The 20,715-nt window shown below is 39.4% G+C and overlaps 1 protein-coding gene across 1 annotated transcript in view; it reads right to left on the bottom strand.

Annotated features, from left to right (window-relative positions):
• PSME4 (proteasome activator subunit 4) overlaps positions 1-20,715 on the bottom strand; it is a 128,408-nt gene that overhangs the window by 42,419 nt on the left and 65,274 nt on the right. The window contains 10 exon segments of the mRNA XM_042440031.1: positions 770-927; positions 3,477-3,692; positions 6,176-6,243; positions 8,630-8,699; positions 8,949-9,047; positions 11,103-11,253; positions 14,983-15,047; positions 16,339-16,428; positions 17,637-17,823; positions 19,696-19,961. Of these exon segments, the coding sequence (XP_042295965.1) occupies positions 770-927; positions 3,477-3,692; positions 6,176-6,243; positions 8,630-8,699; positions 8,949-9,047; positions 11,103-11,253; positions 14,983-15,047; positions 16,339-16,428; positions 17,637-17,823; positions 19,696-19,961 (1,370 nt within the window).

Raw genomic sequence — 20,715 nt, 5'->3', positions numbered from 1 at the left:
AATAATAATAATAATAATAATAATAATAATAATAATAATAATAATAATAATACTTATAGGTTACGTTCCAAACTTGTCCTTCTGTGAATGGAATCAGAACTCATTACAATCTAGCAGATCCCCTGATAGAAGGGGGACTATCAATTTTCCCTTTACTTTGCAGCTTTCAATACCGCTTCCCATACTTTTCTGGACGATCTCCCAATTGTCTCGAAAAGTGTTCTAGGAGGCCAAGAGTAATGTTTGCAGGGGCATACAGGAAAATTGCAATCCTTACCCCGCACGTGTGCACGCACTTATATACTTTCCAACAGAAGAAACTTGTGAATTCCACTCATGGAATGTCTGGATACAACCCAATATTCTTATCCCACCTCCAAGAAAATAAGGATAGTGTGCATTCCTGATCCCATTTTTAAACTCCCAAAGAACTCTGATCATGAAGGCTCTGGCAAGACATAGGCAACCCACTATCTCAAAACTAGTACTCACTTCAGGAATCCAAACTGAGTGAAAAGCACAGTAATATTTGCTTGCCAGCAGAAATCCACAAATCTCATATGGGGATAATGACAATGGCCTGCATTACATGCCTGTTTAAAGAACACTGTGCGATATATCTGAGCATTAGAAAAGAGAGATCGCCAGCATCACATTCCCACTCCATCCCTGCTTAACCCATCTGCCTGCAGTTAACTGTCATTACCCAAAAGGTCAGAGGTAATTTCATTACTGAGAAATTACAACCATCAACCGTACTTCTACCAACCTGGACATTTCAAGAGTTCCATCAGCATATTGTGATAATTTGTCAAGCTCTGGCTGGAGAAAAGAATCCAGCAAGTCAAAAGCAAAAGTCATCTCTTCAGCAGATGGAACATGCCACTGGATGTCAAGGTTCCATAGGTCACCAGGTTTACCCCAATCCTATAAATAAAAAAAAAACGGTGTGCATTTTGCATTAGGCAACAATGGCAAACTATCCCATGTTACACATATAATAATGAGAAGCTAAGAGGGAAAAGGACCTAGACTCACTTATCTTGGACTTATCTTGTGTGTGTAAATAAATGCCCCTAAAGCTAACAAGAAACTGCTTTCCATAATTGTATAACAGCTCTGAAGCAAATTTTGGAAAATATGGCTTACTGGAACATTTATAATATGCTAAGGAAGCTTGTAGCATATTTGGAACAAACTCAAAAAAGAAGTTGATAGCATGAGCTTTTGTAGACTTCAGCCTATGTCCTCAGATGGAACATTTGCAGTTAGCGCCCCCCCCCCCCCCCATCATACCTGTTTCAGTCATTTTTAGGCAGAAATGACTTTTAAAAAAAAAATACAAATTTTCCAATCCAATTAAGATGGCTAAAAAATGTCAAAAGTAAAACTGAAAATCTATAATAAAAACAGACAAGACAATGCTACCATTCTACTGTATATAAGAGAAGGTTGTGTTAGGCTTCTTTTGGGAAAGAATTTCACAATGCATGGCCCTCCTGAAACTCACAGAAGGAGGAGATGGCACTTGGACCCTGGCTTCTTCAGTGAAGGGAGTTAGTGTAAGCTCAAAAGGCAAATATCTGTCCACAGACTATTAGTGGTTTTTGTAGCACCTGGGATTACTAGCACCTTAGAGTCTGCTTGGAAATTAATGGCAGTCAGCACAGCTGGAATAACAGCAGTCTTACATGTACTACAGAATGCAATGCTATATGGACAACCATACAGCCTGTTGGATGACACCTCCTCAGCCATCTCTAACAATTCTACCTGATGAGACATATTAAAATCATGACCTTCCTTCCTTGGTCCTTTTACCACTGGAGAAACTGGAAAATCCCACTGTTATTTGTATAATTAAAACCCACTATAAATAATGGGCTATAGTATCTAGATCCCCTCTTTACCAGTTCCCATTGCCCCTATGCAATAACTAGCAAAACCAGAATAAATTATATAAAATACAGCTGCATAATTTGAACAGAAAATCCTCCATTTTAGGTTATTAGAATAGAGCACTCTGACTATTTAAGCCAAGAGTATATGTACAGCTTGGCCAAAAACAGACAACTAGTTCTTGAGGTGCTCCATTCAAACACAGAGAGATGCAAACAAAGCTACCTCCTGCAACTTCCTTCCCACAAACAATTTGGGTCCCTCAGTTGTCAAGTTCCTTTTTTAGGCTGTCTGAGGTAACACCATAGATTTTCCACCCTTATAGTCTTCACAGCACTGCCACAGTTGCATCTCAATAAGTACAGTAATAAGTAATTTTACTACGCAACGGGACTTGAACATCCATGGATTTTGGTATCTGCAGGGGGTCTTGAAACCAAACCTCAGAAGATATCAAGGGCTGACTGTACTGTGCTTCATTTTCGCTTTGCCCCACTTTGAATGCATGCATTTCATCCAATAAAAAGAATACAACAGAATACAGGCAAATCAAGACCATGCAAAACAACTGTCAGCAAACAGAGGAACTTTAAAGTATTCGATGGAGAGTATGTATCAGAGTAATCAAATTGATCACCACTAGAAAAATTTTGAAGTTTCTGATATGGACTAATATAAACAGCTTGTTCACCTAAAAGGTTTTTAGTACACACAAACAGACCTGGCCATCTTTAGGCATGCACTCACATCGATTGTGCGCATAAATCATACAATCACAGCTGGAGAAAAAAATGCCACCATAATGGAGGAACCTGCCACTGTCTGTATTACTGATCTGATTTATGTCCCAGATCTTTCTCCAAAAACTGGGAATCAAGGTGGATCACAAGTTTAACTAAGAAGGTACAGATGAAAAACACAAAACATTTTGTTATAAGAGAACTAAATAATAATAAATGCAATTTTGATTACATTCATCCAAATGAACACATGCCTAACCTGGGAATGATCTAAGCTGCTAGTGTGAACAAAAGCATTGCCTGAACCAGTCAAATTTTGCTCTGCACTTTATGGGTAGCTGTTTGTAAAATTGGGCAGAGTCACTGGAAAGAATGCAGGATAGGTACATTGTGAATGTATTAGTGTACAGTATATAAAAACACATAAAAATTAATGTCTGATCAAGTTTATATTTCAGAGGGATCATTTACAGACAAGGAGTCAAAAAAGATGCATCCCTTTTATACATGATGAACACACTAAAGAAACACTGAGCATACCCTAGTTTGAAGCAGATGCTACATGTTCAGCTACGAAATATATTTAATATCAGCCTTCATTTCTACTGTTATGTCATACAATAAATGTTCCATTCCCTTAAGATGGTGTGCTAAAAACTGAGTAAAAAATGTAAAACAAAATATTGATGGTAAAACTGAAATTTGTATTCTTATAGCATCTTTCCACTGGGATGGCTATATCTTTAAATAAAAGCAAATAGAATATTAGTTTAGTACTTTTATAAAAAAAAAAAAGAAAGTCAAATTCTCTAGTCCTAAGTAAGTTAAAGTCCTTGCCTTGATAGGAAAGTATTCAGAAAGAGGCTTGTCAAAGCCACCTGGCACACTGCAGTATTCTGTGGGGTAGATAAGTGTAGTAGAACGAAGAAGATGGTGCAGTAGGTTACAAGACAGAATGTAACCCTGCTTACAGGTTAAATGGAGGGTTCGCTGCAGAATCTTCAAAAGCTGCTCCCTGTATGGCAGCAACTTCTTCCCATCCACACGAGTAATCTAGCCAGAGTAGAAACATCAGAAATTAAATACTGGATGAATGATAAATGCATGAAGAGAAACTTAAGGCACCTTAATACTAGCCATCTTTGAGTGTTAATACTAAAACACTCTAACCAGGACATCTCCATACCTGGGTGCAACTCTCAGAAGTCTAACACAAAGCCTCATTTTCCTTAATGACGTATCTGTGGCCAAATAGTTTGTTCATTCTTTAAATTCTTTTACCATTAATTTAGGATAAACTTTCTCAACCTGGTACTCTCCAGACATGTTCAACTGCAACTCCCATCAGCCCCAGCTAGCATAGCTACTGCTCACACTAGCTGGGGATTTTAAGACGGCTCTAGATAGTTATGCAGTAGTGCTGCAAACAAGGACAACCCCATTTAAAAAAATAATCTACGGTAATGAGGTTCTTTACTTTTCTTCCTACCCAAGCCCTGAATAACTGGGGAACAACTTCTAAAGAGGCAAATTAAGGGACCACATGCTGAAACTGCTGTTGTTTGTAGAGTTATGTGTGCAACACAGATTTCAAGACAAAGTGTGTTGTAACAGGCCAATGGAATTGGGTGAGAAAACAAACAGTGTTTATAGTACAGCAACAAAGGACAAACAAGAACACAATGTTTCAGAGGTAAATTCCTTCTTCAGTTGAAACTTAAGAGCACATAACATGCTTTGGAGTTCTGAATTTCAGTGAGTTGATTTGTTTTAAAATGGATGGATATGTTTGTATTTTTCTAACACAGCATTTATGTCAGAGATTTTATTTCTGAATTTCCTTGTGCTGTTAATGAGTACTTAAAAATATGCATTTATGAATGCATTCGGTTTATTAGTCCTCTGTAGCTTTTGTGCTTTGTATCTTGTGCATAATGTATATACAGTAAAGCCCCTTTATCTGCAATATTGGTACCCAAGATTTCACTTACCCATGCCAAAAAAACATGTTCTCTCTCTAGACCTTTTCTAGGTCCTCCAGCATGATTCAACTGTATGCTTCTGGTGGAAGTTGAGTTCCTAGAGAGAGAACCTCTATAAGAATCTCTAGGTTCTCCAGCGCATAGTCAACTTTCTATAGTCAACTTTCACCAGAAGTCATTCATTTCAATAAGGTTCTCTATTTTTTTGCAGTTTCACATTTCCATGGCAAGTTTGAGAACATAGCTCCCATGGATCCTATATCATACAGTATTTCGTAATACCTTAATATGTGATGACTTTTGGTAGTTCATGAAGAATTTTGGCTCTGAACATCTACTGTGATCTTGTGTAACTTTTGTTATATTAATTTTTGTGGCTCCACACAGAAACAAGCACCATGAGTGCTCACTGGGAATGACAGCAATATTGCAGCTACTGTTATTCCATGTAAAACTTTATAGCTGCAACCTCAGGAAGAATGAGGAACAAGGCTTATTCTCTCCCTACACCATTTAGGATAAAATCAGAATCTAGCTGCCATTGCCAATAGCAAGAGCACAGATGCTAAATCAGAGCAATATGACATCACAACTTGAACTCTGCCTAGATAGAGTGTTTTTAAATCACAGTGCTAATGGGCACTATATTCATCATCAAGTAATACATACAGTGCGCCCGCGCCATACGCGGGCGCGCCATACGCGGCCTTGAGAATACACGCTCAAGCCGCGGGGCGCGCACAGGGCGGAAGGGGTGGCATGTCCCATTCAATTGAATGGGCGCATGTGCCCGTTGCGCCCTGCGCGCGCCTGCGCTGCCACGCACGAGCCCCATTGTTTCCAATGGGGCTCGAGCATAGGCGGAATTCGCCTTACGCGGAGGGATCCGGAACGGATCCCCCGCGTAAGGCGAGGACAGACTGTATATGCATAACATGGAAGCGTGGTTTAAAAAAAACTATGCAGTGTTTCATAGCACTTTTGTTACTTTTTGTTGAAACTAAGGAGTTGTCCATATGAGTCAAACAGCCTGTGTTCCCCCCAGCCTCATGTTGTCCTGTTGAAATGATGCAGGCCAAAACACTGGGGCCAGGCTAGGGCTGGATTCTAGAAGACCGAACATAGATCCAGTGGATCTGGCCTGATCCCAGGGTAAACAGCCTTTACGTGAGGTCAATTTGATTACTATTTTGCAGTACCATTGCTCCTACTGGAAAGCTCCCAATCACCATCTCTGATGTAGAAACAAGGTGCCTGACCATGTGGGTGCAGCGAGGCACCCCATTTCCACATCAGATGTGACTTCTCAGCAGGAGCAGAGTATGGCAAGGTAAGGAGCACACACCAGTTGTGGGTCCCGGGGCAGTGTGGGGACAGGAGAGTAAACACCCACCCGTCACCACACCAAACCTGGGACTAAACCAGGTGAGTACCCGGGTCAGAATAACATGGGCTCAGTTTACACTATCCTGGCCTGGCTGGTCAGTACCTCAGTAAGAATCAACTATACAGTAGGGGGCATCCAGAGTTAAAATTAGTGTTTCTTATAAATACCTCTGACAAAAGCTGAAGGTTCCAGAGCAGCTCCTTATCTAATTCTTCATCACACAATACATCATCATCTAATCAAGAAAAATATTAAGCCCAAGGTTATTACGCTGCAACAAACACAGCTGAAGAGACATTTACAAAAATCTGAGATGTTACAGAAAGTTAAGCTGGTCTGGATAAAGGAAGTCAAATGCTACTGAATAACTGAATACCCTTTTGTGTTCTCATCTCAGCTGCCTCACACCTCAGTACCCAAATGAAGGACTGCATTAATTAAAAAGCAAGAGAGCTGTGGCAATACAGGAAGTCAGATGCTGTAGGCAGTTGCTTACATGTGCTTGTGGACATGTGTTTACACTAACACACAATATTTTTAATGCAAAAATTATGTCCTTATTCATTTGTTTCAATGAAACTTCTCCTCCAATGCAAGCTGGCTCACAGGTGAAAGATTTTGAGTAAGTCAGCCACGTATAAGACAGAGCCTGGGCAGAAAGGCAAGCCAGAGAGTAATAATGCATACAATGGAGAGATTTAAACAAGGGATTAAATTATTTGCTCAGTTTACTCCAAGAAGTCATTTTAGCAAGTTTCCTCCCAATACAAGAAAGTATTTGAAAATTGTGCAGATTTCAAAGGCTATTCATAATTTAGGGCCCTGTGCAAATTTCACATGTATCTCCCCTCCCCATAGGAAGCAGTATTTTCTACACAAAAAAAAATGCTTTTTTCTGAGCAAAACAAACAGAAACGCATGTGCAAATTTTGTACAGAACAAATCACAACCTACAAAAGTTCTTGGAAACGTAGTCCTTTTGAGAATAACTGGGAAAAAGAAGTTGATAGCCTAAGCTATTATAGACTAGGTCTACTTCATCAGATGCATGGAGTGAAGTGCCTAGGAACAGACTTTACATCTATGAATGAGCAAGTTCTATATATGTGAATAGCAACAGAAATGCAAAAGTTATGGATATGTAATGAGGTGATGTTCAGTTTTAACCATGGTCATAGAGGGACAAAGGCAAGAGGAAAGATACTGCCTAAAGCTAAGGTGAATAGATGGAGAGAGTTATTTAAATATATATGATGCTGGCTAGGAACCAGAAGAATGTGATAAACTGGGCAAGAGAGCCCACACAAGACTAGTTAACTAGTGTTACAATGGATATAATGTGCCAGGAGACCACTGTCTTTGTTCAGCCTACAGTTGATGGACTGGAGTTTGTGGATATATTCCAATTCTGTTGTTTCTCTTCCCAGTCTTCCTTTGTAGCTTTTTATTAAGGAGCTGCTGTTCTGAGATCTAAGATGGGATGCCCAGAAAGACTGAAGTAGTTTTTGTGTATTCCTATTCCTAATGTTTGATTTATATCTGTTTATCCTTTGGCACAGAGACTGGCCTGTTTGCCCAATGCAGAGTGCTGAAGGACATTGTTGACAGAGAATGGCATATATTACATTAGGTTAGAAGATGAGCAAGTGAAAGTCCCTCAAATACTCTAGGTGATGTGATTAGGTCCTATGATGACGTTTCCTGAGTAGATGTGCGGGCAGAGTTGGCATCTGGGTTTGTGACAAGGTCTTATGGCAAGGACAGTTGCATCTCTGACTGCATATAGGAGAGGATTAAACTACATTAGGAGGAGAGGATAAGAGCCACTTCACACATTGCATTTTAGCAGTACACTCAAAACACTTGCATGTAAGTGAAAAAGCATGTATCCACAAGCACATGTCAGCACATCTGATAGAAGGTCATGATTGGCTGCAACTTCCTGTCAAAGGTATACTCACTTGTAAAGCCAAGTTTGCCTCTACAAATTGTGTAAAATGGTCTTACAAGATTTATGACAAACATGGATCAAGAAGCTAGGACTGATGAATACACATTGTCTGTCATGCACTACAGAATGGTTCTTAGTGTGAAAAAAGATAAGACACTGCAAGGCAAAAACTGTAGAACCTATCAGTGTTTTGTCCTAAGCAAAATGCTGGGATAAGTGAAGTCTGTCTGACAAACCAACCCCAACTATGTTTGTTTTGTAAATCAGAAGGAAGGATTGATAATCAGTCTCTAACCATCTGTTCACTTCAAGGGGAATGTGAGCATTCTAGGCATTCATCTGAAGCCTAATGCAGTAACCCTCCTGGAATGAGTTTAGTCAGCAATTTTAGACAAAACATTAATAAATAATGCTAGTGTGAGGTAGTAGCAAAAGGTGGACTAGATAGGAGGAGACTCCAATTCAAATCTCCAATAGGTGGGGATCAGTCACCATATTGTATCCTAAACTACCAGACCAGCTATATGCTTCTCTGGAAAGGGTGGTAAATACTATATGTCGATAAATGCTAGTTTCTTTTTTTAAAATATGTATTTCAAATTATAAACAAGCAACACACTTAGTCAAATTAAAGCCAGTTACAACACAACATAAAACCACTGAAACTTACTGAGAGTAAGATGTGCTATAACACTGCAGCAATGAGGTACAAAGAGCTTCAAAGACTCCTCGGGACAGCACTGAAATGTCACAAAGAATCACATTCTATATTAAGATATTTCTGCAAGATATTGAGCAATAATTAGGAATGTGCTCTGCTGAGCGGCCTTGTTTCTGAAAGGGATAAGGTATTAATGGTTAGGCCTGTAAGTCAAGGGAATGGAACTGGAAATAATTTCTTGGTCCAGCAAAACACACTAAGTTATGGTTACTCCCTAGTTGGCATCTCAACTGAGAAGGGAGAGGGGAGAGAGAGAAAAAAATCTCACTTTCACAGCAGCTCGGCACATGTCAGCTACCATTCGACCTGCCACTCTTGTCTCAAATATATTGGAAACAGCAAAATTGAAAACCTTCTCCAAGGCAACCTATGAGAAAATCAAGAAAGAAAAGATGTAACATGACAAGTAGCAAATGTTGTCATTTGGATAAAATATGTACTCAGATCTATGACATTGCCAGAAACAGAGCTTAATGAAACAGAGTGTAATTTAGTCTTGGCCACGATGGGAAAAATATCTCAGAAATGTAATAAGACAGTCCAATCTCAACAACAGCTAGAGATTAACATTTCTGATCATTCTGAAGTCATGGCAAAGTGTGAGGAAACCTTTGTCTTTAAAAGAATTTCACTCATTCCAAAAAATGAAAATACTTCATAAGAGATTTTTTTTTCTATGTTCACAGCTTCCATCTTAGCCACTGGAAAAACTGTCAAGGGGAGAGGGACAGGGAAAAAAAGGCCTGTCCCCCAATTTTTCCCTCCAGGCCTTCACATCTTTATCAAAAGCAAAGAATTCTTCTTGGCAAATGTATCACAAAAGAAAGATTAAGCCTGTGCTGTTCCAGTGTGTAATGCAGTTCCCTGTGCCTGAGGGCAGGAGCAGACAGTATCCAACAACAAAATGTATGTCAGGCCTTATTGGACTTGTTTATTTGGCATATTGCACTCTTCCACTGCCAATGACACTTGCTGCTCACCACCTATGAGAAAGGTTGTCTGTAAGAGGCCATAAACCAACCAGAGAGAGATGCAGGCAACTTACAGAGGCACAAAAGCACACTCTTGTTTGGGTAAAAACAGCAAACTGACCCTTTCCTCACATCCTCCCTTCAAAATTCTATTAGTGGGTAGGCAAGAATGATAAAGGTTTAGGTCGGCATCATTTGATACTCTTGGGCAGAACACAATTTACGTTTTTAAAGTTTATCACTGCAAACACAGGTAAAATATGCGTGTGAAAAAAAGAGAAAAATTATATTCTATTAAAATGGCAAAAAACCTAAAAGGGCAATCTTAATAATTTCTCAAAGCTGTGGTATGAATTTTTCCTCTTGTTTTTGATCAGTCATTATTGAAGTCAAAAGGAACTAAATACAGTCCTCCCTCCATTCTCGCAATAATCGGACTTGCATCCCTCACCTATGCGCGAGGGACAAATGGAGGGAGAATGAATGGGGCATGTGCCCCCACACCTATATTCAAACCAATGGGGCTTGAATATAAGAGAAAATCTGTTTTTTGTGATGGGGTCAGAACAGATCCCCCATGAAAAAGGAGGGGCAACTGTTTCCTAGACCTAGCTTCCACTCAGGTAGAAACCTGTGCCTGAGCTGTACCACTTCAGTTTGCAAGCAAGGGCTCAAATGACTGAATGTTCCTTGATAAAACATTCCCTCTACATAAAAAATTACCACAATGGAGAAAAAAGTTCTACGTACAGGTCGACTACTTTAGTCAAACTAGGTCCTTAACAGCCATTTTTAAAAAGAATCTCACACACTGAAACAAACAAGACTATGACATCATAAACTCAGGTAATTTCTTGATACAGGAATTATGCCTGCACAGATTCAAAGAATGGTGGAAATAGTTTGTTCCTAAAGAAGATTCAGATTTGTGTGTTTTGAATAAGACACTTCCCATGCCGCTTGCCATACTTCATTTAAAAGCATTTTGTGATACAGCATAAAGCTCTTCTGTTTAAAAAAGTAAAAGTAAAATCCACTAGAAATGTCCAGGTCCTTGAGCGCACCTAAGTAGCCCTTTTGTCCATGCCTCACTATTGTTTTACTTTAATTGTGCCTAATATTTTTAGAGCACTGTATAATTAACAGTTAAAGAACCACTGTGATATTGTGGTGTGAGCACTGGACTACAGCTCTAGAGACCAGGGTTCAAATTCCTGTTCAGCCATGGGAATCTACTGGGTGACCTTGGGTAAGTCATACCATTTTAGCCTCAGAGGAAGGCAAAGGCAAACCCCCTCTGAACAAATCTTGCCAAGAAAACCCTGTGATAAGGTTGCCATAAGTGAGAAATGAATAATAATTAAGAGTCAGACAGATGGAACTGCCTTTTAAACAGTTCCAAATACTTGTCTGACAAAAACTGGTAAAGAGGCAAGCAAGTTGAAACACACCTTGAATATATCTTTTGAACACTGTGTAAGGATTGTGCTGAAAGTGGATGATAGGCCTAATTCCACCAAACTCTCCAAATGTGTCATCTTTTCAGTTTCAGTCTCCTCTCTTGTTTGCTCCAATGTGCTGCTTTCTATGAGCCCAAAACACCTATGGGGAGGAGAAGGGAAAAGTGTTACCAAAAACAATGCCACCATTCTACAAACTTTCCTGTAGATATCGCCGTACATTGGCAAGATGCTATAATGTCTATGTGACCTATTCCCCTGGCCTGTGGAGAGTCATCAACCAGACAGTTCTGGAAAGCACATGCCATACTATAAGCCATACACACTATTTTTCCTAAACTGCTAAAAGACATAATGTGTGGACAGGACAATTAGCAAAGAAGTGGATAATTCGTTTATTTGGGAAGCTGACATTTACTGTTAATATTCATGTATAACTCTAGAACTTTCAGACAAAAATCAACCCAAAAAACCCGGGTCAACTTATCCCTGGGTAAATATAAATACTGTACCTGAACTCTTATTAGAAAAAGGAATCATCCCCTTCTCTGAGTAGAGTGGCAAAAGGCGATAGTTTAATCTGTCTCAGAACAACCTAAAAAAGGCACTGATCCCTTCTACTCATAGAATCATAGAGTTGGAAGAAACCACAAGGGCCGTCCAGTCCAACCACATTCTGCCATGCAGGATCTCTCAATCAAAACATCCCTGACATATGGCCATCCAGCCTCTGTTTAAAGACCTCCAAGGAGGGAAACTCCACCACTCTCCATGGGAGTGTGTTCCACTGTCGAACAGCCCTTACTGTCAGAAAGTTCCTCCTATTGTTGAAGTGGAATCTCTTTTCCTGTAGCTTGCATCCATTGTTCTGGGTCCTGTTCTCTGGAGCAGCAGAAAACAAGCTTGCTCCCTCCTCAACATAACATCCCTTCAAGTATTTAAACAGGGCTATCATATCATCTCTTAACCTTCTCTTCTCCAGGCTAAACATCCCCAGCTCCCTAAGTCGTTCCTCATGGGCATGGTTTCCAGACCCGTCACCATTTTAGTCGCCCTCCTTTGGACATGTTCCAGTTTCTCAATGTCCTTTTTGAATTGTTGTGTCCAGTACTGGACAAAATATTCCAGTTGGGGCCTGGCCAAAGCAGAATATAGTGGCACTATTACTTCTCTTGATCCAGGCATTATATTTTTATTGATACAGCCTAAAATTGCATTGGCCTTTTTAGCTGTTGCATCATACTGTAGACTCATGTTCAACTTGGACTCCTAGATCCCTTTCACATGTAGTTTCATTCAGCCAGGTGTCCCCCATCCTATATCTATGCATTTTATTTTTCCGCCCTAAGTGCAGTACCTTACATTTCTCCCTGTTGAAGTTCATTTTGTTAGCTTTGGCCCAGCTAATCTAGTCTATTTGCGTCATTTTGAAATTTGATCCTGTCCTCTGGAGTATTAGCTATTCCTCCTAATTTGGTATCATCTGCAAATTTGATGAGTATGTTCCCAATTCTGTCATCCAAGTCATTGATAAAGATGTTGAATAACACTGGCCCCAGGACAGAACCCTGTGGGACCCCACTGGTCACTTCTCTCCAGGATGAAAAGGAGCCATAGTTGAGCACCCTTTGGGTTCAGCCAGTCAACCAATTACAAATCCATGTAACAGTTACCTTGTCTAGCCCACATTTCACTACCTTGTTTGCAAGAATCTCATGGGAAACTTTGTCAAAGGCCTTACTGAAATCTAGATATACTATATCCACAGCATTCCCTTCATCTAACAAGATGGTAATTTTATCAAAGAAAGAGATCAGATTTGTCTGGCATGACTTGTTTCTCTGAAACCCATGTTGACTTTTTATGATTATGGAATTGCCCTCTAGATGTTCACAGACTCTCTGTTTAATGATCTGCTCTAGAATCTTTCCTGCTATTGATGTCAGACTAACTGGACGATAATTGTTGGGATCCTCTTTTCCCCACTTTTTGAAGATGGGGATATTTGCCCTCCTCCAGTCTGCTGGGACTTCTCCTGTTCTCCAGGAGTTTTCAAAGATTATTGCCAATGGCTCCAATATTACATTTGCCAGTTCTTTTAATATCCTTGGATGTAGTTCATCTGGCCTGGAGACTTATATTCATTTAGATTAACAAGATGTTCCTGTACTATCTCTTTACTTATTCTGTGCTGAAATTTCCCTATTCTCTGCTCCATTATCCTCAGGTTGAGCACCCTTTTCCTTTTCTGAGAACACAGAGGCAAAGAAGGTGTTGATTAATTCTGCCTTTTCTCTGTCCCCTGTTAGCATTTTGCCATCTTCTCCACACAGTGGCCCTACCGTTACCTTCTTCTTCCTTTTGCTGCGGACATATCCATAAAAGCCCTTTTTGTTGTTCTTAACCTCTCTAGCAAGCCTGAGTTCATTCTGCGCTTTAGCTTTTCTGACTTTACCCCTACACATACCTGCTATTTCTTTGAATTCCTTTATCATGATTTCCACCTTTTTCCATTTCTTATACACGTTCCGTATAAAACTTAGCTCAGTTGAAAGCTCCCTAATCATCCATCCTGGTTTCTTGAGACACCTCCCATGTTTCTTTCTCACTGGAACAATTTGAAATTCGGTATCTCCCTTTTAAGAAATTCCCATCCGTCCTGAACTCCCTTCTCTTTTAGTATTTCTGACCATGAAATACCGCAATACTTCTCTGTTTACTGAAATCTGCTCTCCTAAAGTCTAGAATGCATGTCTGACTATGCCTGGCTTCTCCTTTCCACTGTTTAACAAACTCCAGGAGAACATGGTCACTTGGTCTCTCTCTCTCTCTCCTCTGCAGTGCTGCTTCTGGCCTAATTGAATGTCTAGGTGGAAAAATGGTGGTGATGGCAGCTCTTTGATGCTTCCCCTCACAGGAATGCCGAGAGAGTAAAGTGGGTTGGTGCTTCTTCCAGGAAGACTAAGCTCTCACCTTTTGCCACTATATACAGAGAAGAGGATGCTTCCTTTTTTGGTAAGTGTTACACTGTGCCTTAACTCTTACCTTTACATCTTTTTGACATGTGTGCCTTTTCTTAGCCCCATCCACACTCTATCACCTCCCTTCACATACACATCACACAGCAACCATTTACTGTAGTTCCTTCCACATCCATCCAGACTTTAGGGTGAACACAAACAATTACACCTTTGTAAATTATTTGGCACTGTTTTCCTTTGCTTTGTTCTTTACATCTTTTTCTACATGCCCCTAAGTTTTATCCTTGATTTATCCAAGGGTCATATCGAAATCCTTAATTCTGATCCCAAAACATACCCTTGACTTATACATGAGGTTGTCTTATACATGACTACATGCAATATTTACTTATATTTACTTTCAGAAGACTGAAAGAAATGGAAGATATCAGCCATAGTTCAGGAACTGCATGGATTTTTTGGGATAGGGAATAGCTACTGTAACACCACATCAAAATATACTACTGCCCATGAAATTTGTTCTTCCAGTTCTATCACCAAGATGCTCAGCCTGTTTTGACATCCTCCAATTACTCTTAATGCTTATAATCCCCATTCAGAATATTCAAACAATGACACAAACTAGTCCTCTTCAAATTACAACTTAAAATACACCTATTTAATGAGTAATTTAGCTTAACCTCCAATAAAATGGTGGCATGCCCATTTCGTCTTTATTAAAAAGGATGAGGGAGAACTCATCATATGGCCAGAGCAGGACTATTAAAAGTACTTATGCTCTGGTTGGTAATGTATACACAATGATCTGAGGAGACAGATTCAAAATGACATGAAGCAAAAGAGACAAGGTTGAAATACACGAGGAAGCCAAATGATCTATCACAACTTGCCTGTCCATGAACTGCAATACAAAATCTTCAAATTCAGCAGTAGCAGAGCACAGTTCTCTTTCCACCTATGATTTCAAAAGGTAGAAGAAAAATTAAGCTTCCCTTTTACTTCCAAATTACAGCTTACATTCATAGAATCATAGAGTTGGAAGAGACCGCAAGGGCCATCCAGTCCAAACCCCTGCCATGCAGGAACTCTCAATCAAAGTATGCCTGACAGATGGCCATCCAGCCTCTATTTAAAGACCTCTGAGGAAGGACACTACACTCCGGGGGAGTTTGTTCCACTGTCAAACAGCCCTTACTGTCAGGAAGTTCTTCCTAATGTTGAGGTGGAATCTCTTTTCCTGCAGCTTGCATCCATTGCCACAGGTCCTAGTTTCTGGAGCAGCAGAAAACCTCCTCAATGTGACATCCTTTGAAGTACTGTATTTAAATTTCTTCCCTTCTCTTTCCCCCAAAGTCCTTTACTGCTATATGAAAAAACAACTCCAAAGGATGTTTCAGCACTCCAGACCTCATTTTGAAGATCCACAGGCAAGGCAGTGGAAGATGGGGAACAGTTACTCCCCTCCTGGTTTTAATGACAGAAGAAATCGCTGTGTACAACCACCCCCCATTGGTTTGTGGCCTATGATATACTTTCCAAACTGCAGCTAAACATTTCAGTTCAATTTTATATTTATTATCAGAATCATTATGCCATGTTCTAATAATTTTGTATTAGTAACTAAAAAATCCATTCCCCATATCCCTGTTCTTGACACAATATCAGAACACAAGAAGAAAGAATTTCAAATCATTTCAACAAAAATGTGTTAAAAATAAATAAAGGCTTTGGGCCACAAAATCTCTAGATGCCAGCTCTCCATATCCACAGATTTTTGCATCCATGGATTCAACCACCCACATATTGAAAACATTCCCTCACCCACTCCACAATATATATATATATATATATATATATATATATATCCCCAAAATGCAAACCTTGATTTTGCCATTTTATATAAGGGACACCACTGTATAAGGATAAAAGCATCCATGGAACCAAACCCCAGTAGACACCAATGGCCCACTGTAGAGCTTAATTTTTGGTGTTGCAAAGTACATACAATAAAATAATTTAATCATTTAATCTTAAACTTCTACTGATATTATTGTAAACCACTTAAATAGGAAGTGGCATACAAATGTTTTAAATAAAAAAATTTATTACACAGAAGGCTGCAACTCTCTCTTATTTACAGCGGGAATGCATTTTAAAGTGGTTACTTGAAACAGTAACTGCTTTCTACTTCATTAGAAAGCATCTAAAACATAACCTGAAGCAAAATTAACCATTTCATACCTTACCTCTGTGAGATTATTTCTCTCTTGTAATATAGCTGAACAATCTACTAAAGGCACAAGAGTAGAAAATGTTGCAATAAACTGGAATGTGATCTATGGGGAAATACAAAGGAAGTTTCAATATGCAGCAATTATATTGAAAGCTGGCACTGAATTTATTTTAAGTCATAAGGTTTGAACATGTGTAAATAAAGCATATAAACAGTTCAGATACTAGAAATCTGCCCATACCTATGTATGATGCAACAAATGGTACAACAAACATATTACATATATTTAATTCCCACCAGCTTGCCTTTGTGCATCCCAACATACCAGAGATGGGAATCATACAGATCTGCAGCTTCCACCATTCCTCACCATTAGCTATATCTGCTATGGCTGCTGGGACATGGGTCCAACACTAACTGTGTGATTTTGTGACTCCCATCTCTGTGCTAAACCATGGTTCTGCTTGACAAAAAAATGCTGCTCTTTTATCTCTATTTCATGTATAGTTGTAATAATAATAAATAATAATAACAACAACAACAACAACAATAAGTTTATTTGTATTTTCCCACATCTCCCAACGGATCAAAGTGGGATTACAACTAGAAATCTCCATACAATGGCAATCATATCTAAAATACACATCATAAAAACATCAAACAGTATAAAATCTCATTACAGCAATCACATTTTGACAATTCCATGATTATTGATCTGGGGTTCATGAAGGATTAGAGGCAGCTATTGCAACCCTGGGGTCATCCCTCAACTCCTGATTTCCTGGACCACCTTTTTTTGCTTCCCTTCCAAAATGGTGAATTCCCTCCCTTGGAAGCTGCCAGAATCAGCAATTCATATTCTGAACAGATTGCAGTAGCCCCTGCACTGTTTAACATGAAAAAGGGCAGGTTGCATACCTGCAACTGTAGTTCTTAAAAGCTGTCACCTATGAATTCACACAACTGGGTGCAAGAATACCCCCAGCTGTGTGAACCACAGAGAGCACAAAGAAGAATATCCAATTTTCAACAACAGAAAGGGGCATTTTGCCATTTCTGGAGAGAGGGAGTTGTTCTGTGCCCCCTCCCCCCACCCAGTCATGGAATTCCCGATGATCCCAGAGTAGAAGATGTGCCTGTGGACCTGCTGCACTTGTCTAGCTCTGCCACCTGTTGAAGAGGGACTGAAATATGGGAGGACACATGGGAATGAAGCGGTGAAGCTGTGGAAAACTGAAGTCATATTCTGCAGAGAGCTAAAATAGATTGGTTTGTGTCACAACAACAACATGTGACGCTTAATATACTCACCATGCATTTGCTAAAGTCATTTGGATCTACACCAGGCAACGCTCTCATCAAAAGAGGCAACATGTGCGTTGGACCTTCAGGAAATGACTTGCCCCCAGATACCAGGCTACGAGCTACTCCAATTACACAGCTTAAGGTGGCTGTGAGTTGATGAGGTTCTGTTAATGTCTCCAGTGCAGGGTATGTTCTATGCAATTGTATGAGGGAGAAAAATGAAGATAGATTTTTTTTAAAAAGGTTTGATGATGTTTCTCTTCCTGGAGATCACCAGATAATCATTTTATATGCATATGTAAAGTATCACAATTAGAACCTCATGAAAAGAATTGGGTTTCAGTATTGTAAAGTGATTCTTTTTGTTTTCATGTTTGTTTTGTGCCTTTAAGTTGTTTCCGACTCATGGAGACCCTAAGGTGAAACTATCATGAAGTTATCTTAGCATGTTTCTTTGGGGGGGGGGGTGTATGTGTGTGCCATTGCCATCCTCTGAGGCTGAGTGTGTGACTTCACAAGTGTCACCCAGTGGATTTCCATTGCTGAGACAGGATGACATGTTTCTCACGTATTAACTATACCTAAAGGTAGGAATTGTTTTAATGCTGCAAATAATTTAATTCTTTTTAATGCTCACTTTTGTATTTTTTGTATTTAATGTTAACTTTTTAATTGTATTGTTCTTTTAAACTATAAGCTGTTCGAGTCCCAATTTGGGGAGAAAAGCAGGATACAAATAACAACAATTGGTTGTTGGTCCATGCACAGAATGATCAAAACTTGCTCTTTAACTATGAAGTTTTGTACTGTGGTAGTATTTAGTAAAGTGAATAGAAAAGATAAACAGCCTCTCATGTAACAGAGTGAAGGGCCATTGGCTGCAGCTGAATGGTGGGTATTTTAGGATAGAACAGAAGTGCTCCATCATACACCACATAGCTAAACTATGGAATTCACTTCCCTACTATATGGTGATGACAATTAACAGGGACAGCTAAAAACTGGTTTAAACAAATTCATGGAGGACCAAAGGTTCTAAATGGTTACTAGTTATTACTGTATTGGCTAAATACCATCTCTAGAATGAGAAACACGATGCCACTGAGTAACAGTAACAGGAGAAGGCTATTATGTTTTCTTTGTGAGATTCCCATGGGCATCAGTGGTAGGCCACTAGGAGGGAAAGGATGTTGAGCTGGACAGGCCTTGAGTCTAATCCAAAAGAGACTTTCTTATGTCATTTCTACAGAAGAAATAATCAGCCTTGTCTCCTTTTTCTCCCCTGCTGACTTGCTGTTCTGGTGACAGGCTGATATGAACAGGAAAGTCAAGTCAAATGGGTGAAGGAACAGAAAGGGCCTACACCAGGGATAGGGAAAATGTGGCACATGGGGGGCTACTTTACAGCCTCCGAAACTGCTATGAAGCCCTCAGACAGCTTGCAATAGTAGAAATACTGTGACAGAATACATTGTGCCAGCTCTTGTCTTGGCTCTCCATCTTAGAATGCAAAGCATTAACATTAGGAAAGCTCTCAGCCTATTTTTATGATTTTTAAGATGATATGTTTTACGGGAGACTGAATTTCAATTATTCTACTAACTATGCAATACAACCTTAAATACAAGTACAATGAAGTATGTAATACTGCATTTGCTCCTATTTAGGATCATATTAAAAAGCACTGAGGAAAAAGCTCAACATGGTTCATCAGATTTACAAATAGCTCTAGGACTTTTAATTTGTTGTTGTTTTGACAGCTGCCTTTCATTGACATTTTAACTGTGTTATAGCTATTAATGCCAGAAGAAAATATTTGAACCAGGATCTCAGCATATACGTTTGAAATTTAAAAATCCATAAAACAAGAGACTGTTGTGTAAATTAAAACAAGAAAATGGATAAGAAAGTAGAAACAGATTATGTCCCTGAACAAACAAAGAAAGTCCAATTTTCCTTCTGAGCTTTTCAGCTGCAATAAAGGTAACTCTTTGGCATCCTTTTTCCAGACCCTCTGAACACCAGATGTTAATATTTTTTTTTTCTGAATTTCCTTAGAACTTACTTTTCAAGTACTGGTGGGATTACCAACTCAGGACGCATTAGTGCAAGGTTCTGAAGTGCTTGGGCTGCCTCTAGGCTTCCAGTTTTGCTGAACATGGCCAGAAGGACAGGCTGAATAATACATTCTACAAAGTCTGTTATGTCCTGGTCAGTAAGTTTATGGCTATCAGGCACAGGAGTAAGCCAAGTCATCTTCTTATAACGCTCACGATGCAATCGTCTGACAACACTATTGGGCAGCCGCTGAAGTAACTTCATTAGCTTGTTCTGTCAGCATAGGGAAAAAGGAAACAGAATCAATTTCAGTTAATTAGAAGCAAAGAAACTAAAAAGAGGCTTTTTGCAGTGTCTGCAACACTGGTAACTGAAAGAGGGTGGTAGATTTAGTTTGGAGGGAGAGGATGTCAGGATCATAGATCCTGTCATGCTTGCTAGACATATAGCCTGTATGTGCTTTATAATGCTTTATAATTCAGGATGATGGGATATGTTACACAATTGGTGGAAAAGTTGTTGATCTTCTTTGTCACTGGCTAAAGAGCAGACATCAGGGGAGGTAATATGCACTGTCTGGAAACTCGGTAGGAAGAGGAAAAGAGGGGTAGTCCTGGGAAAAAGAATGTTTTAGACTGAAGACGAATAGGGTGTGAGGGCACAAAAACATTTGAATTGCTTTATGTTTTTAATATACTGTGTAACCAAAAAGTGCTTCAGTCCTAAAAACGCTGTTATGCTGTGAACAACTTTCATTTTCTAAACCTGCTGAAGCTTGTGTTTCTGAACTGAAGTTACCAAGTACATGACACAGATTATCCTCATGGGATATGATCAAGCAGAGGGCATTACATATGGCCTTGCTGGCCACAGAAACAGCCAAAGCTACAATTGTCCCTCTGTATCCACTGATTCTTTATTCTGAGATTCAAGCATCCATGGCTTGAAAATATTCAAAAAATATAAAAATTCCAAAATGAAAGCCTTGATTTTGCCATTTTATATAAGACAGATTTTGGTATCCACG

This window comes from Sceloporus undulatus, chromosome 1 (genome assembly GCF_019175285.1).
Source record: "Sceloporus undulatus isolate JIND9_A2432 ecotype Alabama chromosome 1, SceUnd_v1.1, whole genome shotgun sequence".
Lineage (NCBI taxonomy): Eukaryota > Metazoa > Chordata > Lepidosauria > Squamata > Phrynosomatidae > Sceloporus > Sceloporus undulatus.
This window is presented reverse-complemented; position numbering and strand designations above follow the sequence as displayed.